General features: G+C 38.2%; 1 protein-coding gene across 3 annotated transcripts in view; it reads right to left on the reverse strand.

Annotated features, from left to right (window-relative positions):
* Ctnna2 (catenin alpha 2) overlaps positions 1 to 24,985 on the reverse strand; it is a 1,209,750-nt gene that overhangs the window by 234,845 nt on the left and 949,920 nt on the right. For all 3 annotated transcript variants that reach the window (XM_004660539.2, XM_004660538.3, XM_045151911.1), the window contains one exon: positions 23,900 to 24,052. In XM_004660539.2, the coding sequence (XP_004660596.1) occupies positions 23,900 to 24,052 (153 nt within the window). The remainder of the gene's footprint in view (positions 1 to 23,899; positions 24,053 to 24,985) is intronic.

The raw sequence follows: 24,985 nt of genomic DNA on the forward strand, positions 1-24,985 counted from the left end.
TGTATGCATGGTCTAAAATTCTGTCACCCACTTTACCACACTTTAAAGGCATGGTGGAGCAGATGTTAAGAAGTGAAAGAACAATGAGGTTGGGGTTCCACTGAGTTGACGATCAGGGTTTCATGAAGGTTCAATGAAAGAAGACTTGCTAAGTGGCTTTAGGCTGGTCTGGAGTACTTTGCATCTGCAATGATCTTCCAGTAGTCAAAATGACTGGGCAATGAAATAAGCCAATAAAATTTACTGTCCTTGTTATCTGACCTACACTGAAGAAATACACATCAATTTACTGAGAGTTGACAGAGATAGACACTGTACAGTCTACTGGCCTCATCTCTAGAATAACCAGAAAGCCTGGGGCTTGGAAAGATGGGTTGATAAATGCTTAAGTCCAAGGATAAGTTATGGGAAGACCTGCATGTTTTAATTCTTGAAAGGTAAATAAACAAGTGCTTATTGTCAACTATGTGGCCTTTAATAAGAACATATAAACTTCTATAGGTCACTAGTCTTCTTGAGTCAATTCTCTGAGCTCTTCAGCCTCAAAGCCACAGGAGACAGACAATGTCATTTTCTTCCCTAAAACCTGCCTGTTGGCCTGGTTCTCTTTTTCTCTTTAATCAGTTATTGTTGGCTGTCCCTGGCTCCTTCTCTGGATGGGAATATAATTTAGAGGAATATAGCCCTAAGGTACATGTTCTAGAATAACAACAATTGTAAGACTATAGGAGGAAAATGTAATAGCAAAAGATGATAATGATGATGATGGTGATTAAGTCTATAGAACACTTCTATAGGCTAAAAAAAGGGTTCTAAGGATTTAAATAGTACTTTCCAATTATCACACAGAAAGCCCTGAGAAGCTGTACGTGTTAATGTCCCCATATTGCAGGCCAGGAATAAAGGGAGGGGGTAGAACATCTTTCCAAAAGTCATACTCCAACATCAAGAGAGAATGTTTGTATTTGAGTTCAGGCAGAATGATAACATGCAGAATACAATGAGGTAACTTCAGTACAAATGACAGGTGAAATTCTACCTTGACTATCAAGATACTGGAAGGGTTTTAATTATTTCATTGCTATAAAAGAAAGAAAAAATCCTGACACTCTTATGATTCAGGCTAACCATGGTTCAAAATTTGAGTCTAAAACTTTCTAGATGTGTGACTTTTGAAGACACAATTGGCTAATCCAAGTCTGTTTCCATATTCCTAAGAAATATATTTCCCACTGAATAAGAGTAACCTCATATTAAATGTTATAATATAGTTTAAGCATAAAATCTCTGTTGTGCTCAGCATTCAATAACTGACTACAGTTATTATCATTAGTCTCCCACTGGAAGGGCACCAAAATTTTACCAACGTGAGAAACTTTTGACCAAGACAAACAGTTTCAATTATAGTTTCTCAACAATTAATACTTAGGACAGAATGAAGAGATGAGAACCTCATAACCAATGGTAGCCATAGGTAGATTTTTCTGAGCTTGTCAAAATTTTGGATAATTAGTCCTTTAACTACATGTATCCACTGGGATTATTTTGGTTTCCAATAAGGAAAGTAAAGCATATTGGTCATTTGGACAACCACACAGAGTTTGTGGGCTGTGTGACCAAAACACTGACACTTTAAGCATCAAACTTACATGGTCCTTTCTTTAGAGAAGGTGAACTTCTTCCATAAGCAAAAATGAAGCAATAAAGAAGAAGGCATAGAAAAGACCAGGTGAAAGAAGACAAAGGCACAAAAGACAGAGATAGAAGGAGGAGGAATTAAATAAAAGGGGTAAAAGAGTTATAGTTCTATGTCCAGTAATAGCCACAGCAAATGCTCAATAGGCTTTGCAATGTTCTGGGTCCTGTTGCAGGCTTGTTATAATAAACTATCTCACCTTTATAAATGCCCTATCAGTTTTCATATTCTGCAGATAGGCAAACCAATTCGTATAAAGTTTGAGCCACTTAAGGAGAGTCTAACTGCTAGGAGGTAGAGCTAAGATTCATAACAGGTAGCATATATCTTCCACTACCCACTCTGTCATATCAGAAGATATAGTATTATAAAATATATTTGTAAATCATAAAATTTTCAGGGAAATGAATGGATCTGGAAAAGATTATACTAAGTTGGGTAAGGTCCAGAAAGCCAAACATCGCATGTTCTCTGTCATATGTGGATCCTAGCTAGAAATGTTTAAACCTGTGAGTTGGAGCAAAAATTGGTAGCAGAGGCCCATGCACTAGAAATGGGATATAAGGGAGGAAGGGAAGGAGAGGACTTAAAGGGATGTTATTGTATGTGTGCAAGTAGATAAACAGATGACTGGGGGTGGAATGGCCTAAGTGAGCTCAGGGAAACAAACTGAGTAAAAGAAGGGCAGGGAAAAGCTTAATCAAAATTTAAAATGTTATGAATAAACCATATGGAAACCTATTTTTTTGGATAATGGCCCACCAAGAACCCATAGACTGTTACTAAAAAAAAAAAAAAAAAAAAAAAAAAATCATAGAAAGGATTCCTTCCAGTGAGTTCTTGGCTAGGGAGGTCTCTGATGTCCCCCCCCCCCCCAAATTACAGGCCATTGCCAAAGCCCTTGGTTTCACATCAGGAATAGATGATAAGACCCTATTGGTAAAGATTCCACATGCTTGGTCTACAGCATCATTGAGAAATCAAGCTGGAGCTGAGCTGAAAACCTCTTCCCTGTAGACTAGCTAACAGAAAACTGGAAAAACTTTGCTGTATGCAGCCTTATAGAAGAGAAAAATCATCAGTGGTGAAGACCATGGACACTGCAAGCCTTAAGTTTGGCCAGCCAGGCCACGTGACTGGACAGATGCAATAGTGACATGTCTGCTATTGGAGAAACCAACTCCTCTTTAATTGGACTGGAGGCCCACTTCATAGAGGGAATATCTATCTAGTACTAAAAACCTAGTCAAAAGTGTATGGCAGGGGAAGCCATGAGCCCTTGGAGTATAACAGCTGTTCTTGCCTTGCTGATGCATGCATTATGCTCAGCAAACTGCCCTCTAAGCACCTTTCTAAACATTCATACCCAAATATTAATGCAATTTCACTTTTGGTTAGAGAAGCTTCTTTTTTCAGATGGTGGTGACCACTGGGATGACTCAAAAGGCACCATAGTGCTGAGAAGAAATGACAGAGGAGTATTCAGCACTGAAACAATTTTGTCACACCTTCCTAGGCTCAGGGTCCAGTGTGGAAGAGGTGGCAGAAAGAATTTAAGAGTGAAAGGGAGGGTAGGCCTGCTTAAAATGCAATTGTTCAACTGTGTGTGGTGGCACATGCCTTTAATCCCAGCACTCGAGAGACAGACGTAGGAGGATTGTCATGAGTCTGAGGCCAACCTAAGACTACATAGTGAATTCCAGGTCAACCTGAACTAGAGTGAGACCCTACCTCAAAAAACCAAATTAATAATATTTAATAAATAAATAAATAATAATATTCAATCGTGCAGACACAAATTGGCCTTGATAGCCATAACCTCACAGTGTCTAGTATTAATGACAACAAAATAAAAGAAAGACTGATTGAGAGATGGAGGGGATATGATACAGAGTAGGTTTGTGATGGGGAAAGTAGGAGAGGGGAGATAATTATTATGATTTATTGTCTATGACTGTGGAACGTGTAAATAAAAATAATTTTAAGAAGATATTTGTGTAAAAGAAGAGTATACTAGAGAAATTTTTAGCAAAATTTTGCTGAGTAACATCCCATTTCCCTTCTGTACCCTCAGTCAGATTATACTTAAGTTACCTCAGGCATGCTGAGACAGAAGTGGGCTTCTTTTGGAATAACACGCTTCAGAGATCAGCATTAATGCTAATGCAGAACTCAATTGTTCTAATAAAAATAATAATAATCAAGTAATAATGATAATAAATGTATAATGTGAGAGAGCTTTCCTAAAGTCTTGATCCTAAGTATAGATACCTAGTTTTTCAGAGAACTCATTGTGGTTAAAATCAGATAAGAAGTTTCACTGAAACAGTATCTGAAGTCAATAGATTGTGGTGTGATATGCCTCTTGCAACCTTCAAGTTCTGGTCAGTTTCTGCCCCAGTAAAATAACACATGTGAGCATTTCTTGTCCCAATGTGTAGTTGGGTGAATGCTATTTCCTTCTTCTTCTGAATAAGACTTTCAAGATATATTTGGCTTCTCCCACTTTACTTGATCCTGAGGTTCAACTTACTTCTTGTGTGCTCTTTGACATCCATTTGTCCTCATGATTTCTTTGCAAAACCTAATTTCTTGTCTGATATGGAGTCTTTGTTTGATATTCTAACCCCCTCATGATCCTTTCTTATAAGTTATTGATCTTAATATCTTATATGTCCATAAAGGAATTTCTGGAGATCAGAATAATATTGTCTATATTGAATAAAAAATTGTAATATTTCTTTCATCTTTGTAAAACAAAATTACATTTTTTGTAACTCAATATGTTTTCCTAAAAATAAAAATCACATCATGCTTGCATATTGAGTATGTTGTCAACAATACTAAGTATGCTTAGCTTTGTTGACCTTCAACTTTATCTCCTCAACTTCAAATCTGTTCACAAATTGGGTCTGATCTTCTCCCTGAAAAACGAGGAACCCCAGTCTGAGCAAGAAAAAGAACACTGTATTAAATAACAAATAAAAAGCAATTTCTCCACTTGATATTTTTAAGTCTTAGGAGAGATAGAAACTGCAAAATTTTACCTTCTGTTCTAATTCGTACATGGTTCACACATACTTTGGCTTTTTCCTCTATGTGGCCACCAGGCAGGATTGACTGCTATAGTACTTGAATATATATCTGACCAAATGGAGTTTCTGTAGTCACTGAAGTATTAAGGTAAACATGTATCATTTCTAAATAGAAGCTTAACAAGCAAATGCATATTTTACAACATTTACTTTCAAGTCATGTACAAATACTAGTGCATTTCCAGACATAAGTACAAGTTCCATAGTAAAAACAATAAGAAGAAGCAAGGGCTCCAAAAAATCCCTAGAAATCTAAGTGGAAATTCATGAAGGAAAATAAGATCTATTTCAAGACATTGAAAGTGTCATCAGAGTATTTCCCAGCTTGTTCTACTGCACCTACCCAGAGCAATCTGAGGTCACAGGACACAACTGATGGCACAGAATAAAGGGATCTACTGTGGGATGTGAGATGTGCCTGTACAGCATGTGGGTGACAAATTTCCCAGTGCCTTCCATTTTGCTGTTCAATTGGATATCTGATTCCCCTATGAAGATCTTCCTGCCCTTCTCTATCCTTCCTCAGTACTGAGCAAGTCTACATCTACAGCAAAGCCTTTGAAGAACATTCTCCATATAAATTGATGTACTTTGTATTGATATGTGGGCTATCTTGAGGCCAGTTATATATGTGGGCATTGTGGAATGCATGCCAATCATTTCATCATGGCCATAGATTGAGTAGTGACAGAAATGTCTTTTAGTTAATTCCAAAGCTTTCTTAACAATAAGTGAAAAATATCCTGAAAAGTTCACCACAGTTTCCTGCATACCAACATTTAATGAAAGAATTAAAAGGTTGGCTCTCTCCCAGTACATGTAGTTACTGTTTAGAAGTCTAGGCAATGTTATTTTTTCTTTCTTAACACTTCATGATTATGGTTTCTTAAAAATATATGTGCAGGCCTTTTAGACAATGATGGCATAACTAATAAAGAGGTAGCAAAGAGATGCAGAGGATAGAATATGGAACATATCTTTACTTCTTTCTAGAGTTTGCTAAATTTCTCTTTCTAAATCTAACTTCTTCTGGCCACCCTGATTAACATTGTGAACTTGCTCAACTACTTCTTTTTCCATATTAGTTCTCATCTACTACAAAATGTACGTATTTGATCTATTATTGAGTATCCTCTAAAATTAAAAGTATTAATTAATTAAGTATTAATTAGAATTAAGTATTAATTCTAATTTTACAACTAGAATTGGATTTAAGTTCCTCGAGGGTAGAAAGCTCTATTCTCTGCAGAGAGACAGCTTATGTTCTGGGCATTGCCTGGAATATAGTAGAAAATCTAATCCCAGATGGAAATAAATGCGGGCATCTGCACTCTACAATCATGCCTGTTAAAAACTATAAGGATGGCATTTCTTGGGAATGCCACTGTATTGCCTTCTACATTAACCTGTTCTAATGGCCAAATGTATATGGATAAAAGTGTTATTGAATAATATAAAAACTACAATATAAAATGCCATAGAAACATTTCATGTAATTGCTTATACAAAGCTTCATTTATTCATGAAACTAAGTTTTCAGTAAATATCATAACATTAAAATGCAGCAATAGAAGTAAAAATAAATTGGTGATGAATTTTTCCTGACTGTCCTGGGAGACAGGGTAAATCACTGTGTACAATGCAATACTCTGGTTACAGCAGGTGCAGCTGCCTAAAGACCCTACACTAGTCAAGAAATAATTTAGACTTGGGACTAGCTCATAATCAGATGATATATTCAGTGTCATTACTATTCCCACATATTTCCTAACCCAACTGCATTGTATTTACTCATACAATTCTGAGTGAATATTTTATTATTAAAAAGAAAGTGCTTTAAGTAAATATATTCCCCTGTTGGTAGAGGAAAATGGAAGTTGGACAGGAGAGGAAATACCATTTCCCAAGTTGTCAGTGTAGTCCTGTCCTCCACCTCATCTGAGCCCTTTGGGAAAATATGGGCAACTGTGAGTCTTCAGCCACTGAACGTACACCTTCAAAAGAGGTCATTTGGGCTTTAATTAGTATATCAGAAATGGAGTAAGAAATGCATGATGGAAAACAAAGCCAAACAAAAATAACAATGTCATCACCACAGGGTAAGACTTAGTGATGAACCCTGAAAGGGAAAGTACAGGTTTCAGATGGGAACCCTCATAGGGACCCACTCAAAATGGAGAGGACTGGACAGAATGGAGGACACGAATTGTTGGATCTTAATTTACTGTTTGGCTTTAGCTAGACAAGAGTTTGAAGACTTCCTGATGTTCTCTGTAATATACTTGGGAAAGTTGAGGCTTTTATTAAGGTGTAAGAATCCATCAGAAAATTAGGCCAGAGTCAAGGACAAGTTTTAAATGTTTTTCCTCTCGTGTAGGTCCTATACCTGTATAGACAACAACAAAATAATTAGAAGCAAAATATCTAGGAGAACAAAGGGAACTAATGGGAAAAGAAAGAGGGAGGGGATAGGATATGGGGGGATTATGCTTTAATTTCATTACATATTTCCAGGAAAATGGTCTCATGAAACCCAATATAGTACAACTTGAAAATAAAAATTAAATTCTGGTCTAGGCCATCATAAAGTTCATGTTTGAATTCTTTCATCATGATCTCAACAATGGGCAACACATATACAGAAATATTAAGGGAGCTATTTCTGTAAGTTTTCATTTGTTTTGGCCAAATGATCTCGCCTTAGAATTCACATGCTGACTCCAAACCGCAGTGTCACAGAATGTGTCTGTAGGTGGAGATAGACTATTTAAAGAAGTGATTGTGTTAAAATGAGGCCATTATATTAGGTTCTAACACAATCTAACAGGTGTCCTTAATTTTAAAAATTAATAAATAAATAAAACAGGGCTCAAAAGGAGACTCTAGGAATATGTAAGCAGAGAGGAAAAACTACCTGAGGACACAGTAAGCAAGTGTTATCTACAAATCAAAAGAGGCCTTAGGAGAAATTACTCCTGTTCACACCTTGATCTTGCACCTTGACCTTTGACTTTTAGTTTATGGAAAAATGACACAATATATTATTTGTTTCTTAGCAAGTGAATGCTAATAATACAAATTATAGTAAGTCAATCTGAAACAAATGCCAGACCAAATACAATTTAAAATATATAAACATACATAAAAATTTTGACTTGGTAAGGAAGCACTAACTTAGTAATAATTCTGCATTCTGAACTGCCTTTCACACAGTGATTTGAAGGCTAATGGTATTTGACAAGATGGCAACTGTGATATTTGAACATTATCCATGTTTTAGCACTAAAACACAACAAGATGGAGCCCAAAGGAATCACATGAGACTTTACTTTCATATTATCAGTCTCTTGTTTTCTATAACCAAATTTGAATTATGACATGTAAAAGTTAAATATTTTTCCCAAGTATAAGGAATTTTGTAATTTGTAACTTCCCAAAGTACATTTATCAGTGCTTGTGTGCACTGGGGTAAAGGCAGGGCAGTCATACATGTGGCTGTGGTGTGAGGAGTTCCTCACAGTATGTATTTGGCCTCACCACCTTAGCCTGGGAATGCATTTTGGAAAATATGTTGTCCCAGTGCCTCATGTGTTTGATTGTCATATAAATTGCATGGGGATGTTATGGAACTGCAGACTGAGGCAGAATGTGTCCTAACATTCTCATTTTTAGCTAGCTTCTCGGTAAGGCTGACACGGACAGCCCAGATGCTACACTTTGAGAAGCACTACCTTGTGCTTGTGTAGTCTCCATTCCTCACACCTGGAGAGTAGTGTCTAATCCTTGACATACTGCAGTACATTCATCCACAAACACTTCCTTTTGTTACTATTACATCAAGGGCAGCATTAAAGACCACAGGGGAATAAATTTTTTGACAAGAGTGTACCATCACATGACTATGGGTCATAAACTGATAGAAGGGTTTGAGTAAGGGTACTTCAGAGATTATTTCAATTAAGAAACAAAATTCAGCTGGGCATGGTGGCTCATGTCTTTAATCCCAGTACTTGGGAGGCAGAGGTAGGAGGAATGCCATGAGTTCAAGGTCACCCTGAGACTACATAGTGAGTTCCTGATCAGCCTGGCCTAGAGAGAGACCCTACCTTGAAGAAAAAAAAAAAAAAAAAAAGAAAGAAAGAAAGAAAATTTAACTTATTTCTTGTGCTATCTGGTCAATTTAATCAAGTTAATAAGATCTGCTGCAAATTAATTGACATAGGAATTAGACTCTGAATGTCTGTAATTTAAATTTTTGACAATAATACATTTCTTTAATACAAAAACTATAGAGAAGTTGTGCTCAGACAAGGTCCATTTTGTCCCACAGAAGATGACCATAGTGTCTTGACAATTTCTCTGCCTCAACCAGAGAAGGGTGTCATGGACATCTATTGAATAGAAGCTAGCGACACTGGACTACTTCCCACCACAAAGAATTTCAAAGCTAAAATATCAATGGAGAGGAAGTTGGAAAATCTTGTTGTTGAGGAATATTTTCCACATTAAAATAATTTGATCTTTATAACTTAAGAATCTTTAGAACCCATGCGATATTGTCATTTATAGTGTTCAGCATTTTGAAATTTTAACCAGTAACCATGTTGTCCCAGGTTAGTAAGTAATCAAAAGAACAACTAAAAGCATGCCACAGAAGCTGCTGGCACACTACATTTCTGAAAAATAGCATATCCCACTCATCAAAAACAAGAATTCACTGTTTTGAAAGTTGCTGTGGAAGAGATGGATAGGGAATTACAAGCCTCTATGTGAAATGAAAAGCTCTCTTAAACTTATTCCACTTTCTAGGGAAATGTGTAATATAAAGTGTCATTTCACATAGACATTCCCCCAAGATAGGCTGAAGAAATATTAGCTTTGATGCTTTCCATATGGATTTATATTTGGACTCTTCTGGCAAGAAAATCACTTGTAAAATGTGATTAGTACTTTTTGACCGTGAGAAATTCTTGGGAACCCTGACATAGCCATAGATGGTGTCTGAACTAAAGCATTCTGTTCAAACCCAGTTAAGCAATTCAGACAAAGGTTGAATTGTTTTCACTTTGAGGAAAGAAATTGTTACCCTCAAAATTCCAGGCAAAAGGAAAACAAAAGATATTCACTGGCTATAATATTTTTCCCATCCAAATAATCAGAAAACAATGAGCAATGATATGACTAGTATTTGTAGAAATGCAAGGCACTGAAACATATAAACATACTGAATGTCTGTTTGCAAGGTTTCTGGTGACAGGGATACCATAGGGAGAAACAGCAGAGGTCAGACAGTATGTGCAGTCAAGAAGAGGGAAAAATGGTTCTCAAGGCAAAATTCAAGGGCAGAAAAACATTAGGTGCTTAATTATGGATTAAAGCTTTGGCAAGTAGAGCTGTTAGCACAGTCAGCCTCATTCTTTCCTTGAGTTAGACCTTCCTCTTCCCACCTTCCAATCTTATCTAATCTCGCACCAGTTTCTGACTTTACTAGGACAACTGGAAGCTCATCCTGTACAATACTGGCTATGTTGTCCGTGTCTTGTCCTTGTCCCCTGCCTGCCTTGTTTTATCACCATTTGTCTTTGACTCTTTCACATTAGAAGTTTACCTTGGTGAAGGTGACTCACCCTCCATAGTGGCCACAAGGGTCAGGGAACCATTTGAGTTTTTCCCACAAGCATGGCAAATTAAGGTGTTATGTGCCCTCTGATGGGAACATACATCTGCTTGGTTTCTCACTTACAGAACCAGTACATGAAAAGTGTACCAGAGTGAACGTAAATTGCAAATTTGCTCCTTTTTTGTAAAGCTCTATATGGCAGAGATACTTGAAGGCACCTACTTGAAAGGGCTTGACTTTTTGAGATACTTGATTGTGCAGATCAAAACAGCCTCTTCAGCTGAGTGTTGTGTGGGGTTAGGTCAAATCACTGCCTATTTTTAGTTTGCAGTACTCCTGATCCACAGGAAACTCTATGGCCCTGTTGTCATCAAAATCCTCTAAGTCTTCAGCCTCTGTATAGAAACTGTCATGACATTTTACAGAAAACCTGCTGCACCTTTCTTTATAGCAGGATGCTCAAATGTCCACACATGGCTGGCTCCACTGTCAAAGCACCGGGGGTTTTAAACATAAGTTACAAACTCCCCTTGTTCTAAAAGTTTTTGTATGCATACAAGTGGAGTCACGTGCACAAGAGTACACATGCGTGTACATGCATGTGGAAGCCAGAAGACAGTGTCAGGTGCCATTTTTAAGAATACCAATTACTTCTTTGATACAGATCTCTAACCAAACCTGGGTCTTGCCAATAGACTATCCTCCTATTGCCTCCCTATCCCAGACTGGAGTTAAAAGTCCATGCTACCACACTTTATATTTCATGTAGGTACTTATGATAAACTCAGGTCCTCAGGCGAGCACTTTCCCAGTTGAGCTATATCCCTTGTTCCAATAAGCCATCATTTCCAAATCTTTTGAATGATAAATAAGAAAAGCTATATGGGTGAGGGAAGGTGATAGATCTAAAGTGTCTCAGATTCTCTCAACGTTCTTCACTTTTTAGTGACATGATTCTCTTGGGGAGATTTACAAGTTTGGCAAGGTATGTTTGTTTTTGTAATCTTCCAACAAAAAAAAAAAAATGGAAAAGACAAGTCTTGAGGCTCCTATTGTGTTAGCATAAAAAATAACAACTTGTCAGTCTGTGTAAGTTACTATGTTTTGGTGGCAACTGGCATGATGTGAAAATATTGACTCAATTCCCAGGCACCTTCAATGTGTGACATTCACACCCTGTGGCAACTCCAGAATGTCTAAATAAGAGCAACCAGGGCAGCAATCTGGTGAGAAGTGGGACTAGGGGAATTTCTGGAGTGTGTATCTCAGTTATGGTTTTACTTAGATTTTATTTTTTATATAAAAATATTTTATTTCTTTCTTTATTTGACACAGAGAGAGAGAGAGAGAGAGAGAAAGAGAGAGAGAGAGAGAGACAGAGACACAAAGAGAGAGAAAATGGGTATGCCTGGGCCTCTAGCCACTGCACACTCCAGATCTGTGGGCCATCTTATGCATCTGGTTTTTTGTGACACTGGAGAATCAGACCTCAGTCCTTAGAATATACAGAGCAGGGACTTAACCACTAAGCCATCTCCCCAGCCATAGATTTTATTTTTATACATATTTTTATTTTAGTTCTTTTCAAGTATAGAGAGAGAGTGTTTCAGATAAAATAGGCCCACTATGGCCTCCAGCCATTGCAAATGAACTCTAAGTACACATGCCACTTAGTGCATCTGGATTTACGTGGATACTGGAAAATCGAACCCAGGTCATATGGCTTTGCAGGCAAGCAACTTAACCTCTGAGCCATTTATCTAGCCCTACTTATATTTTATATTAAGGGTTAATCAAATATAATTTTCCCCTAAAATATGTGTATTACAGCTTATATCTGACTAAAAGAATATCTGATTTTAGATCAGCTTCCACTTCACTTTCACATAAAATGTGATGGCACTAAGACACTCTGGTGGTGACATGCTTTCCTTCTAACCTCCAAATTCCAGATTTATCTATAAAATCCCCCAAGACAATAATTTAGACGCCTTTTCTCTAGAATCTGAAATTGGGAAAGGTCCTTGATGGGTGGGGCCAAAATAATATGTCATATTTAAAATCTGAGGGTCGAAAGCTTAAATGATAAGTTCTCCCACATAGCTATGGGCATAGATCATTATGCAGTCAGAGACTCCCAGTCCCAGGTCCAAAGAACCCAGTGTTGTTTTTAAAGTTAAGGGTTGAAAGTACACATTCACTGAGCCTCAGGCTGGCCATGGGGCTTTATGAAGTTGGACTCTACTTTCTTCTAAATTTAATGGAGTCAAGGTAATCTGAAAAACTTGTTTTTAGTTCAAAAAGCTAGGTCCCAACACACCATCCCTCTCAAACTGTGGCTTCAGGCTAGCTTAAGGGCTTTTTGATATGAAAAGTTCTTATAGCTAGCAAAACCTGAACACATGAACATTCAATAGCTCTTTCATTTTTTCTGGGCAATTAATTTTTTTCTGATCATAGACAAACCACACCACTTTTAATGGGATACAATTTTTTTCATTTTTGCTCTGAATGAGTATGACCTTCTAATTATAAGCTTATAAATATAATGCATACATACTTGTTAACATCTGAAGAATACAAAAATATAAAATTATATACATATAATACTCAGAAGACAGCAAATCCTAGATGATAAAAAGTAAACTATTAATGATGCAACAAAAAGTCAAGTCTTTCCAACTCCCTTGCAGCAACACTAAATGTCACCTCCTCATGTCTGATCTGGCATTGACCTGGTAAAGCCCAGATCCCAGTGTCCTTGGAATCTTTCTAACTCACCTTGCTACTTTTCCTCACTTAAACTAAACTAATGATTACATTGTACTGGCTTGTTATTCTACTGTGGTAAAGGTAAGTGAGTCAGGAGTGTATAAGGCATATATATGTGTGTATGTATATATACACACATACATACATACATATACATACATACATACATACATACATACACACATACACATGACACAAAGACAGCATGTGGAGAAAACAAAAGAAGATGTACCTAGAGCAACTGAATCTGACTGTCTCTCACCTGTCAGGAGATGACTTTTAGTCAGAGAGCTTTTTGTTTCCTTAAGCCTCAGGTTTCTCATTAGCAAAACTATGATATTGAAGACCTATGGTAGTTTGGATGCAAATGCCCCTCACCCCCCTCCATAGCCTCAAATGTTTTACTTCTATTTAGTCCATAGCTGGTAGAGCATTTGGGAGGCACAGCGCTGCAGGGGGAGCTGTGTTACTAGATGCGGACCTTACGTTCAATTACTCTGGCCCACTGGATGTGAAGGGCTGGCTAGCTCTTGCTCCTCAATCTCCACAGCTGAAGAATGAAGATGTGACACCCCAGCTGCCAGGTGTGTCATGCTTTTTTCCACCATGGTAAGACATCCTCTTGAACCTGTGAGCCTGAAATAATGCCTTTCCTCCCATACGCTGTTTCTGGTCAAGTATTTTTCCCTGCAATGAGATGTAACTGCTACAAGAGTAATATACTTACTTAAGAGCATTAAAATAGATGATATAGATTTTGTTATAATATCTACCATAGGACATGAGCTAAGTGGTTATTTTACATCTGATGCTTTTTCTTAGCTACAGATACCATAATTGTCTTCTCTTTTCTGGATGATTCTTCACAAGGATACTTAATTATTGGGATATAATTTGGGGGAGAGTTTGCTCAAGTGAGAATCATTTTTATCTAAATGCTAGCAGACCAAATTGGTTCTTCTTACATATATTTAAAAAATAACTTGATAATCAGCCCTGTATTTTTTGACTATGTTGTAAAGATTTAAACTGAACCTAGAAGAATATATATATATGTATTTGTTCATTTTTATTTACTTATTTGAGTGTGACAGAGAGAGAAAGAGGCAGAGAGAGAGAGACAGAGAGAGAGAGAATGGGCACGCCAGGGCTTCCAGCCACTACAAATGAACTCCAGATGCATGCGCCCCCTTGTGCATCTGGCTAATGTGGGTCCTGAGGAATCGAGCCTCAACCCGGGGTCCTTAGGCTTCACAGGCAAGCACTTAATTGCTAAGCCATCTCTCTAGCCCTAGAAGAACTTATATTATATGCATAGTCAATTCAACTGCAATGATAGACTTTAAACTTCAAAATGTTTACTATCCTTGAGTTCCATGGGTTTTTTTTTTCTTTTTCTTTTATTTATGTGTGTCCACATGTGTGTAATTTATCAGGTAAATTGAACACATTTAGCAAGCTGAATAGATATGAATCTGGCAGTCTGGGCAAGTAAGGACTCATGATGATAGTGAATGAACTTAACTTATAGTCTGACAACATTACCTAACGGTAAGTAGGATGATGTATTCTAGTATTCTAGATAAGAAAATTCCTGAAGTAATGTTTATTATTTCAAGAAATGTATGTAATGAAGTACAACTCTTCTCAGAAAAACAATCTGAAAGATATGAAACTTGGTGCCTGACCAGTGGTAGCAGTATCAGGAACTAACATGTCAAGCAGTGATTATGGGGAAAGCACTAGACTAAAAATTTCATGTAGGATTGAGCTGAAGGTTTTGTGGAATCCTCACACAAAATCTTACAGCGCTATGACACAGGATAATATTGTACCCTCTGGAGTCTGTGACTTAGGCTCATGCATGACTCCCTTTCAGCTGTGTGACATTGGACTAATTATATAACTTCTTTATGGATCTTTATGGATTTTGTTATATATAAAATTAAATTAAAAAATACTTGCTACGTCAGGGCTGGAGAGATGGCTTAGCAGTTAAGCGCTTGTCTGTGAAGCCTAAGGACCCCGGTTTGAGGCTCGATTCCCCAGGACCCATGTTAGTCAGATGCACAAGGGGGCAGATGCGTCTGGAGTTCCTTTGCAGAGGCTGGAGGCCCTGGTGTGCCCATTCTCTCTCTCTCTCTCTCTGCCTCTTTCTCTTGCTGTCTGTCACTCTCAAATAAATAAATTTTAATTTTTTTTTAAAAAATACTTGCTACTTCATAAAATTTTCAAATACATTAGATATGGCTGAAAAAAATGACTCAGTGATTAAGAATAATTTCTGCTCAAGCATGAGAGCCTAAGAGGGCCTGAGACCACCCGAGTTAAATTCCCACTCACCCATGAAAACAGCTTAGCATGGCCATACACATCAGTGACCCCAGTCCTGCTGTGACAATGGCAGGGGGTACCAGAAAATCACTAGGACTCAATTACCAAAAAAAAAAAAAAAAAAGCATCTATGTGTTAAATGAAAGACATTGTCTCAAGGAAAAAGGAGGCAGATGAGCAAAAGGAGTATGAGACCTGATATTCATATGTGTCCATGCACTGCATACACCACATCAAGCATACCCTACACATGTAAAGAATCCAGGTCATTCTAAAGAGCTCTACATTTATGGATTAAGATGCTGAGATGGACATAACTTTCTGTAATTTTTTGTATCTTAAAGAAAAAAAACTAGGTAGAAGTTAGAAGCTAAGAAATCTGTGAAGAAAGTGTTACTGTCATACATATATCTAGTTAGTTAGATAGATAGATAGATAGATAGATAGATAGATAGATAGATAGATAGATAGATAGATAAAGATATATACCTTAAGAAGAAGAAATAAATTTACTATAAATATGATAATGATTAAACTAAAATAATAGTTCTTCATAAAATATTATTGATGGCTTTGTTATGATATGATTGCTTGAGAGTCTCCAATAACTGTTCTAGTGCAAGTATATCAGCTGGTTTAGGAAGTACAACTCTCAGAGGAGCAAAAGGATGTAAAGGTAAACTTTGTCTGTGAAAGATGTATAAAGATGCTGTTATGTTAACATAGTTTTTGAGTCAGCTTTTGTTGATTTGCTCCTTCTCTCATAGTTCAAATTGCATCCCTGGAATTTACAAAGATCTATTGCATGTGTTTAAACTCAAGACACTTGTGTGGGTTTTCCACGATCGCACCTAGCAAACAGCTACAGCCAGGGCCAGGATGAGAGTATAACAGTTTGAGATTATAAACTAGGATTTTATAAAGTTACAACTGGTATCATTACTGCAGAATGTCAAAACTGAGGGTCACCCAGCCTCCTCTATGACTCACACCTTCATTTTCAGAATATCAGCTGAACCTCAAAAATCCAACAGTTTCTTCCATGCTCCATGGTTTCTTATCCAGCCACAGTACTAATCCATGGCTGGAAAGCTAGAACCTCATTTTATCATTTTTCTTACTCCTTCCTTTGTTATCTGTATACTCTACATTGCAAGAGTGATTTCAAATATGTGGATGCAGATACCTAAGTAAACTCCTGAATCTTTATATTAGTCTTCAACTTTACTTCTGGAACTTTTCTCTCACTCTTGAATCCTGTTGTGCTGACCTCTGCCCACTGGCAAGCATGGTAAGCATGTGACTACCTTGAGGTCTTTCCCTTGCTTTGCTCACACTATGGAGTGTTCTTCCATTTCCCTCATGTTTCTGTTTAATAATTATCTTACGGGAAATGTGCACCCTGATTCCCTATTGCCATTGTCATCATTCTTTGTCACTCGTTGTGTTTTTAGCTTACTAGCTTAGTACTATAACACATTGTTCCATCTTCAGCATTACACACTTAGCTCTTTAATTCTCATATCCCCCAATAAAATCCATAGCCCAGGAGGTTCTTCTCTGTTTTATTTGTTTGTTTGTTTGTTTAACCAGGGATTTTGTAGTTGTTTGGTTTGGTTTGGTTTGGTTTGGTTTGGTTTGGGCTTCTGCTTTTAGACAAAAATCTCATATAGCCCAGGCTGGCTTCAGTCTCTATGTAGAAAAGATGGCCTCTAGCACCTGATCCTCCTGGCCCCACTGTGGTGGTTTGATTCATGTGTCCTCCATGAACTTAGGTGTTCTGAATGCTAGGTTCCCAGCTGATGAAGATTTGAGAATGAATGCCTCCTGGAGAGAGTGTACTCTTGGAGACAGACTTATGGGTATTGGAGCCAGCTCTCCCTTGCTAGTATTTGGCACACCCTCCTGTTCCTGTTGTCCACCTTATGTGGGCCAGGGGGTGATGTCCACTCTCTGCTCATGTCATCATGCCATTGTTTTCTCTGCCATCATGGAGCTTGCCCCTCAAGCCTGTAAGCCAAAATAAACCTCTTTTTTCCCAAAATCTGCTTTTGGTTGGGTGACTTCTACCAGCAATGTGAACTTGACTGCAACACCCACCTTGTGTTAAGACTACAGGCCTACATCACCATACCTGGCATTGTTCATAGTTATATTGCTAGATAAAAGAACCACAGGAACACACTCTCGACTACTGTTGATGAATAAAGCAATGTGCAAAGGGAGAGATTGGGTAGAGCAATTCACTAACAACAATTTGTGTACCCACTCTGGTGGTCAACTGATGACTACACTGGCCATCCTGAATACAGGGCCTTTTTCTGACTTCCAAGCTGCATCTCCAATATACTGAGCTTCCCAACCTTCATGGGGCTCATCCAGCAGGAGTTCATCAGATGAACATGCAACAAAACTGAGACTGCCTTGCCTAACCATCATTGCCATTGCTTTGATGCTGTGCCTGTTAGAACCAATGCTCTCTCTCACAACTGTAACTGAGGCTAAGATCCTGAGAGTGCTCTTGATCCAGAGGGCAAGAAAAGAAATGATGATGCAGTTAGGGGTATGGCCTAACTCAGGAGCAGTCCTAGTGAGTAACTTCTCAGGGGTTAAACAGGCAAATAGCAAGTCCTTTCTACGCAGTGGAAGAGGAGAGTTTTTCCCATCAATTCTTCCCAGACTTGAAATCCTCCTTGGTGGTAAATCAGAGAATTAAAAAGGCACAATGCCTCTTTCCTGCTGACCCACAAGGTGAGCCTTAGCATCCTACAGCCATACTATTAAAATATATGACCTCCGGCTCCAAAAAAGATAGTAACGTTGCTGGCTGCATTTATTATTTTATTTTTTCTTTAGGCACCATCTATTTATGGAATATTTGCTATTGGCAAGCACTCAGCTAGGTGCTAGATGTAGTTAGGAATCAATTAGACATGGTCCCTACCCTAAAGGAATTGATAAACTAGAGGGAGACATAGCATATAGATTTAGCACTTCGTGTAGGCAATCTCAAAATAAATGAGGTGCCAGGAGAGTGAAAATGCAAGGAACTGATCCCACCTAGGGCCATATTCAGAAAGCTGAATGATAACTAGAAATGAGAGGAAAGGAAAAATTGAGACATTCTCCAGGAAAGGAACAACATGGGTTCTAAATGGAAAGAAGCATGGGGTCTCTGATAGACAAGAGTGCCAAGTGCACCTGATGCCTGATGAAAAGGAAGAGGCAACCAGGTAAATTTAGAGAATGAAGAAAGGACCACAACAGCCAGTCATGAGATTTTCATGAAATGTTGATTTGTCTGAGAAAAGTAGGCAGTCTCTGAATGATCTCAGGTAGGGAAAATAGGTGAGCTGGTTCACATTTCAAGAAGCCAGTTCACTCTGCCTGCAGGGTGCAGAAGGGATTGAAGGAAACCAGAGAGAAGAGAGGCCTGCTGTCAGCCACTGCAGTTTCCCTCAGCACAGAACTACTACTGGTACTAGGATATGTATGGTAGAAATGGGAGAAGAACGAAAGGCAGGCAAGTTGTCTAAGCACCCAAGAAATAGGAGAAATAAAACCAGTTTGGAGAGCTGAGTCATATCTCAGTTAATAAACTCCCTGCCTCACAAGCATGAGGACCTGAATGCTATCTTCAGATCTCAGGTAAATGTTTGCACATGCCTGCAATCCTAGCATGGGGAGGCAGAGACACATGGGGCTAGCTAGCCATCCAGTCTAGCCCACTTGGTGGGTTCCAGGCCAATGACAAACCTGCTCTGCCCAAGAGGTAGCCAGAGATCCTCAGCATGACACCCAAGGGGTTCTCTGGCCTCACCATATAGGCGCACACATACTCACACATGGGAATATGCATATGAATGCATACCATATACATTTTTGTGCGTATCATGTACATATACAAAAAAATAGGACAGCTGCATTGGTTTTACATCTCACGTTCAAGATTAGTCTGTTTTCATTGCTGCTGTGCATACACTGACCCCAATTTACATTCACCACCACTACCAACCACATTAATTTGAAACAGGGTTGCCAGAATTTGCATTCTATTTCTCCAAAATTCCATTCAATTCACTTGGAAGTGAGAAAGAACAGATGTCCATCCTCTGAAAGCTCAGCATACCCTGAGTTAACCCCCCACCCCTCCACACACACCCTCAAGTCCTTAGGTTACCCTCAGAGTAGTGAGTTAGCTGGCTGCCAGCAATGAAGGGAAATTACCTATATTTCCTCTTTTCCTGCATGTGTATGTGGTGTACATGGTGAATACATGGTGGGTACACGTGTACACGTGTGTGGAGCCTAGAGAACAATCTCAGGTGTCATCCTCAGGAATACTATCCAGCTCTTTTTGAGACAGTTTCTCATTGTTCTGGAGTTTATGTTAGGCTAGAATGGCTGGCCAGTGAGTACCACAGACACTCTGTCTCTCCACTGTGGGTTTTACAGGCAGGGAGACTGGCATATGCCACCATGCCCAGCATTTATATGGGTTCAGGGGATCAAGTTTAGGTCCTAATTCTTACAAGGCAAGTCTATCCTCATTATGTATATATATATATATATATATATATATATATATATATATATATTCAGATGCAGATGGTATTTTCTACAGTGGCTAATATTCCAGATCATAAAATAGCACATTTGGTCTGGTGAGTTCTCATAAGACCCTGGTATAAGTTCATTTTATCTTTATAAAAAGTTACAAGTACTATGAAGGAAAATACATTTTCTAAATTTTCCTTCTTATGGCAATTATGAAAGGCCAAAGTATTTCATCCTCTTCATATTTTGCTCATATTTTATTTGCACTAAAATGTTGAAGACTTTTTAAGGAAAAGCACATTGTGATATACGTTAGATTAAGCTTCATTCACTTTTAACATTATTTTCAGTGAATACTAATACCTAACTAGGGGAAAACAGTACATATAGAAAAATATATTTAAATGCATGAAAAATTAAATGCAATTAAATCAATAGTCAATAAATATTTAAAATAGTCATCATTAGCATAGAAATTATTTCATATATTCATGTATTCTTCAGTCAGTGTTTTCTGAATGATCTACATGGTCTACATTGACTGAAATTTTGAGATCCTTCAGGAGTTCTTAAACAGTGCTCTGAGGGTGCAAGGTGACAAAAGAGGCCCTAAGTGACAGAACCATAGGAAGTAAACTGAGCCTTCAGATCATCTATTTTAGTCCAGCCATATTTGATTCTACTCATTTCTTTCTATATTCAGTTGAGGTATACATGCCTAATATTTCCTTTGAATAAACCAATCTCTGGCTAAAAATATTAACAGCAATATAAAACATAAACTTTTAAAATCAGTTCTCCTGGAGATTTACATGATGGAGTAGATCTACTCTCTTGCTGAGAATAAGGCATATACAATAAAATATTTTGCTGGAAATGGTAAGGCCATAATGCTTATCACCACAGAACCCTATAAGTTAGGGCAGATGAAGACTGAGCTTGAATCCAGGCTGGCCTACATAACCAGACTCTATGATGATAGTAATAAGCATTATATACTTTTTGCTGGAAAGTAAGAAAGTGCTTCCACAGACATCAAAACTTAAAATACATTGAAGATGCTAGCTGAAGAGTCTAATTTCCCATGTCACCATACTCAGCTTCCTGGGATTCACGCATCCTTAGAGTATAAAGAGAACCAAAAAGTCAGACAGAAGGTAGTTTCTAAAAGGAAGAGAATTTCTTAAGAGTTCTCTGAAGTCTCATAGGTCATGCATTTATGATTCTCAAATGAGGTGTAACACATCTGATCTTTCCCAGAAGACAGGCTGGCATGCCTGAAAGATCACAAGACTGTGGTGAAAGAAAGGCACTCTGACTACGAAAGGGCCATAAACAGCCTCAAATTACTTCAATGTTTGATTGAATTGAAACAATCTTCCTCAGCTGTCCTACAAAGGATAGGGTGAATCTGAGGCACAGTTGAAAGGCAGGTCAAATTCAGGGGGCATGAGCAGGGAAGGAGCCCCCTCTTCAGCCTGAAGTAGGAGTTCCAGGACTACTAACAACTGCTTAAGGCCTTTCTCCCTCCTCAGCTATGAGCTTGCAATTTCTAGAAAACTCACTTTCAACCCCATTTACAGAAAAAGGACATGTGTTTACTTAAATCCCTTGTACAACTCTAGTGATTTCTGGCTTTACCTGATCAGATCATAATTCCATAGGAGGCATCTCCAATGCCACCCTGAAATGTGCGTGAGAGAGATGAGAGAAAGAGGGAGAAAGTAGAAGAGAAGGAAGGAAGGAAGGGAAGGAGGGAGGGAGGAAGGGAAGGAGGGAGGGAAGGTGGGAGGGAAGGAGGGAAGATTAGTAATTTGTGGGGTCATCGCTCAAAAGATTACTCAATCCAAATACCAAAGCTATTTAGGTGAAGTCGGGAATGCCCTTCCTGGACAGGTACTCTGGACAGAGACCAGAAGGGAGAAAGTAGATAGAGAACATTGAATCTTTTTGTTGTTTTTGCTGGCTTCATTTCTGTGCAAACAAAAGAAAATATATCCCAGATGTGGGTTGGTAGGAGGCTTTGGGGACTCACTAGAACGCCCTTTGAAAGAGGAAGCCAAATATTCAATGCATTTAACTGAGCTGGATTCTGTAGACAAGAGAAAACGAAATATCTTGAAATAATTGTGGTTAACATTTTTAAGGGAGATAACATGATAGTGATCTTACTAGAAAACTGGAATCAATTTAAAAGGCAGAAAAACAAGAGGGACAGGAGGAGGAAGAAAAGGACCAACTATAAATTCTTGGGGAAAAAAAAAAAAAAACGGAAGTTATAGATGGTTTAGAAATGTATTGGACACAAATGAAAGAATGAAATAAATTTAGGCCAGTTGACAATAAGCAGACTTAACCACAGTTTAGACAGAAATTTATAGCCTTAAATGCATTTATTACTAAAAATAAAAGACAAAATTTAATGATATGATTATCCTTTACAATAATTAGAAAAAGAGAAATAAGTGATGCTGAATGAAAGCAGAAAGAATATAAAGATTGCAGAAGTAAATAAAATTGAAGACAAAAACTATGAAGTTGTAAGCTGATTTTTAAAAATGTGATTGAATTTATAAGCCACTTGCAAAATTTCTTCTGGTAATAATAATAATAATAATAATAATAATAATAATAATAATACAGCCAGGCGTGGTGGCACACATCTTTAATCCCTGCACTTGGGAGGTAGAGGTAGGAGGATTACCGAGGGTTAGAGGCCACCCTAAGACTATATAGTGAATTCAAGGTCATTCTGGGCTAGAGTGAAACCCTACCTCAGAAAACCAAAACCAAAACCAAAACCAAAAACCAAAAGCATAACAAAACAAAACAAAAAAAAACAGAGCTGAGTGTTGCTTCTCACATCTTTAATCCCAGCATTGTGAAGACTCAGGTAGGAGGATCACTGTAAGTTTTAAGGCAATCTTGGGCCACAGAGTGATTTACAGGTAGGACTGGGTTGGAGTGAGACCCTGCCTCAAATAAAGATGAGGGGGGAGGTTAAAGATTAAAATAAAAACAGAAGTAAAAATATGAGGAGTTAAAAAGTAAGGCTGGACATATTGGCATACACCTTTAATCTTAGCACTTGGGATCATTGTGAGTTCAAGGACAGCCTGGGGCTACAAAGTAAGTACCCGGTCATCCTCCCCTATTCCCAGCTTCATGTAATCATGCCCCAAGAAGAAGGTTAACTGGGTGAAGGCTCCATGTACACAGATTTCAGGAAATCATTACCCATTATAGGGTGGGCTTTTTGGTAATTCAAATATTTTTTAAGTCATCTAAGCTCCTATAAATAACCTTGCATCCATGTTCCTATAAGTAAGCCCAAGCTGTACTTGGAAGAAATAGTTTCTTTGGTCTATACTAGGTTCCCTACTGGGGTCAGTAGACATCTGTTCCAATATTCCACAGGTAAAGTCACAGAGCAGCCAGCTAACCTATGCTTTAATGCCCAAGTGAAATAGAATCCAATGAAGATGCAAAAGGAATTGTGTGCTAAGCCTCCCAATTGACAGTTCTAATTCTGCTCACTCAATTCAAACCCAGCATTCAGCACTCAGAGAATCCTTCCTGCTTAACTTTGTCTTTGCCTCCTCTTCAGGGAAATGGTATAAATGTTTCATAGCATGGCCAAAGGACATGGGGTGCAGAGATGGAATAGAGGAATAGTCAGAGGAAAAAGGCTTCAGGGAAGCTTGAAAGACTTCCTTTCCAAGAAAAATATTGAATAATATCCATTGAAACTTTCAGAATCATGTGTAAAGATAAACTCTGGATCTGCATCCTAAATCATATGTCCTTGGACCTCTCCCCACTTACCTCCACCAGCTTGTTGGCATGCTCACGGAAGACCTGGGCATATTCCTTTACCTCCTTCTCATTCCCGCTCTTTGCAGCCTCTATGAGAACCAGCAAAGGGACATTGGTTTCCAAGAAAGAGTCTGATATGTGATCCATGACAGCCTTCCGAAGCTGCAATTAAAACAAAAATGGGCATACAATGAAGGAATATAATTGTTGACTTTTTCTAAACTGTACTTGAGCTCTCATTACAATATAACTAAGAGTGAAGACAGAAAAATACCTTCCATGAATTAAATGTATCATACACCAGCTAGAAATCTACATATGTGACCTGTAGCTGAGTACTACATACACTCTCTGACCAAAGGTCTGTTCTCATCATTCACTGAACAAAATGCCCAAATTTAAGAATGCTGAATAATCATAAAGTTCGAGAAATCAGGCCTTTCAGCAAAATTTCTAGGCATCAGCTAGCAGTTGGGGAGAACATTGAGTGGAATGGTGAGCCTGGAAATAAACGTGGCACCGTTTCTCCTCCCACCTCCTTAACCTTCCCTTTCCTCTGTTTGTTTCTCAGAAAAGTAGAAACAGAAAACACCTGGCAGTCTCAGAAACATTTCAGCCCAGATGCTATGGAGATAGAGTTGCTACATACTCCAGAAAGAAATATAATTGTGCTTCCAGGTAAGAAAGAATAAACAAACCCAAATCTTCTAACAAAGATAATTATCCATCATTCCCACTTTGTTAAAATAAGAAAGGGGTCAACTACAGGAAAACAAAATGAAACTGTCCTTGTCCAAGTTCCTTAGTGCTGCTTTGTTCATAACCATTTCAATGTGTATGAGATACAAACATAAACACAAGGGAAGGCGATAAACAATCTGTACATATTCTTAACAAGTATACCAATCCAGGACAACATAGGAGAGTCTTTCACAAGGTGGCACATTCACATTCATTCATTATTTATTTATTTGAGAGAGAGAGAGAGAGGCAGAGAGAAGGAAAAAGAGAATTGGCGTGCCTGGGCCTCCAGCCACTGCAAATGAACATGTGTACCCTTGTGTATCTGGCTTATGTGGGTCCTAGGGAATTGAA

This window comes from Jaculus jaculus, chromosome 6 (genome assembly GCF_020740685.1).
Source record: "Jaculus jaculus isolate mJacJac1 chromosome 6, mJacJac1.mat.Y.cur, whole genome shotgun sequence".
Lineage (NCBI taxonomy): Eukaryota > Metazoa > Chordata > Mammalia > Rodentia > Dipodidae > Jaculus > Jaculus jaculus.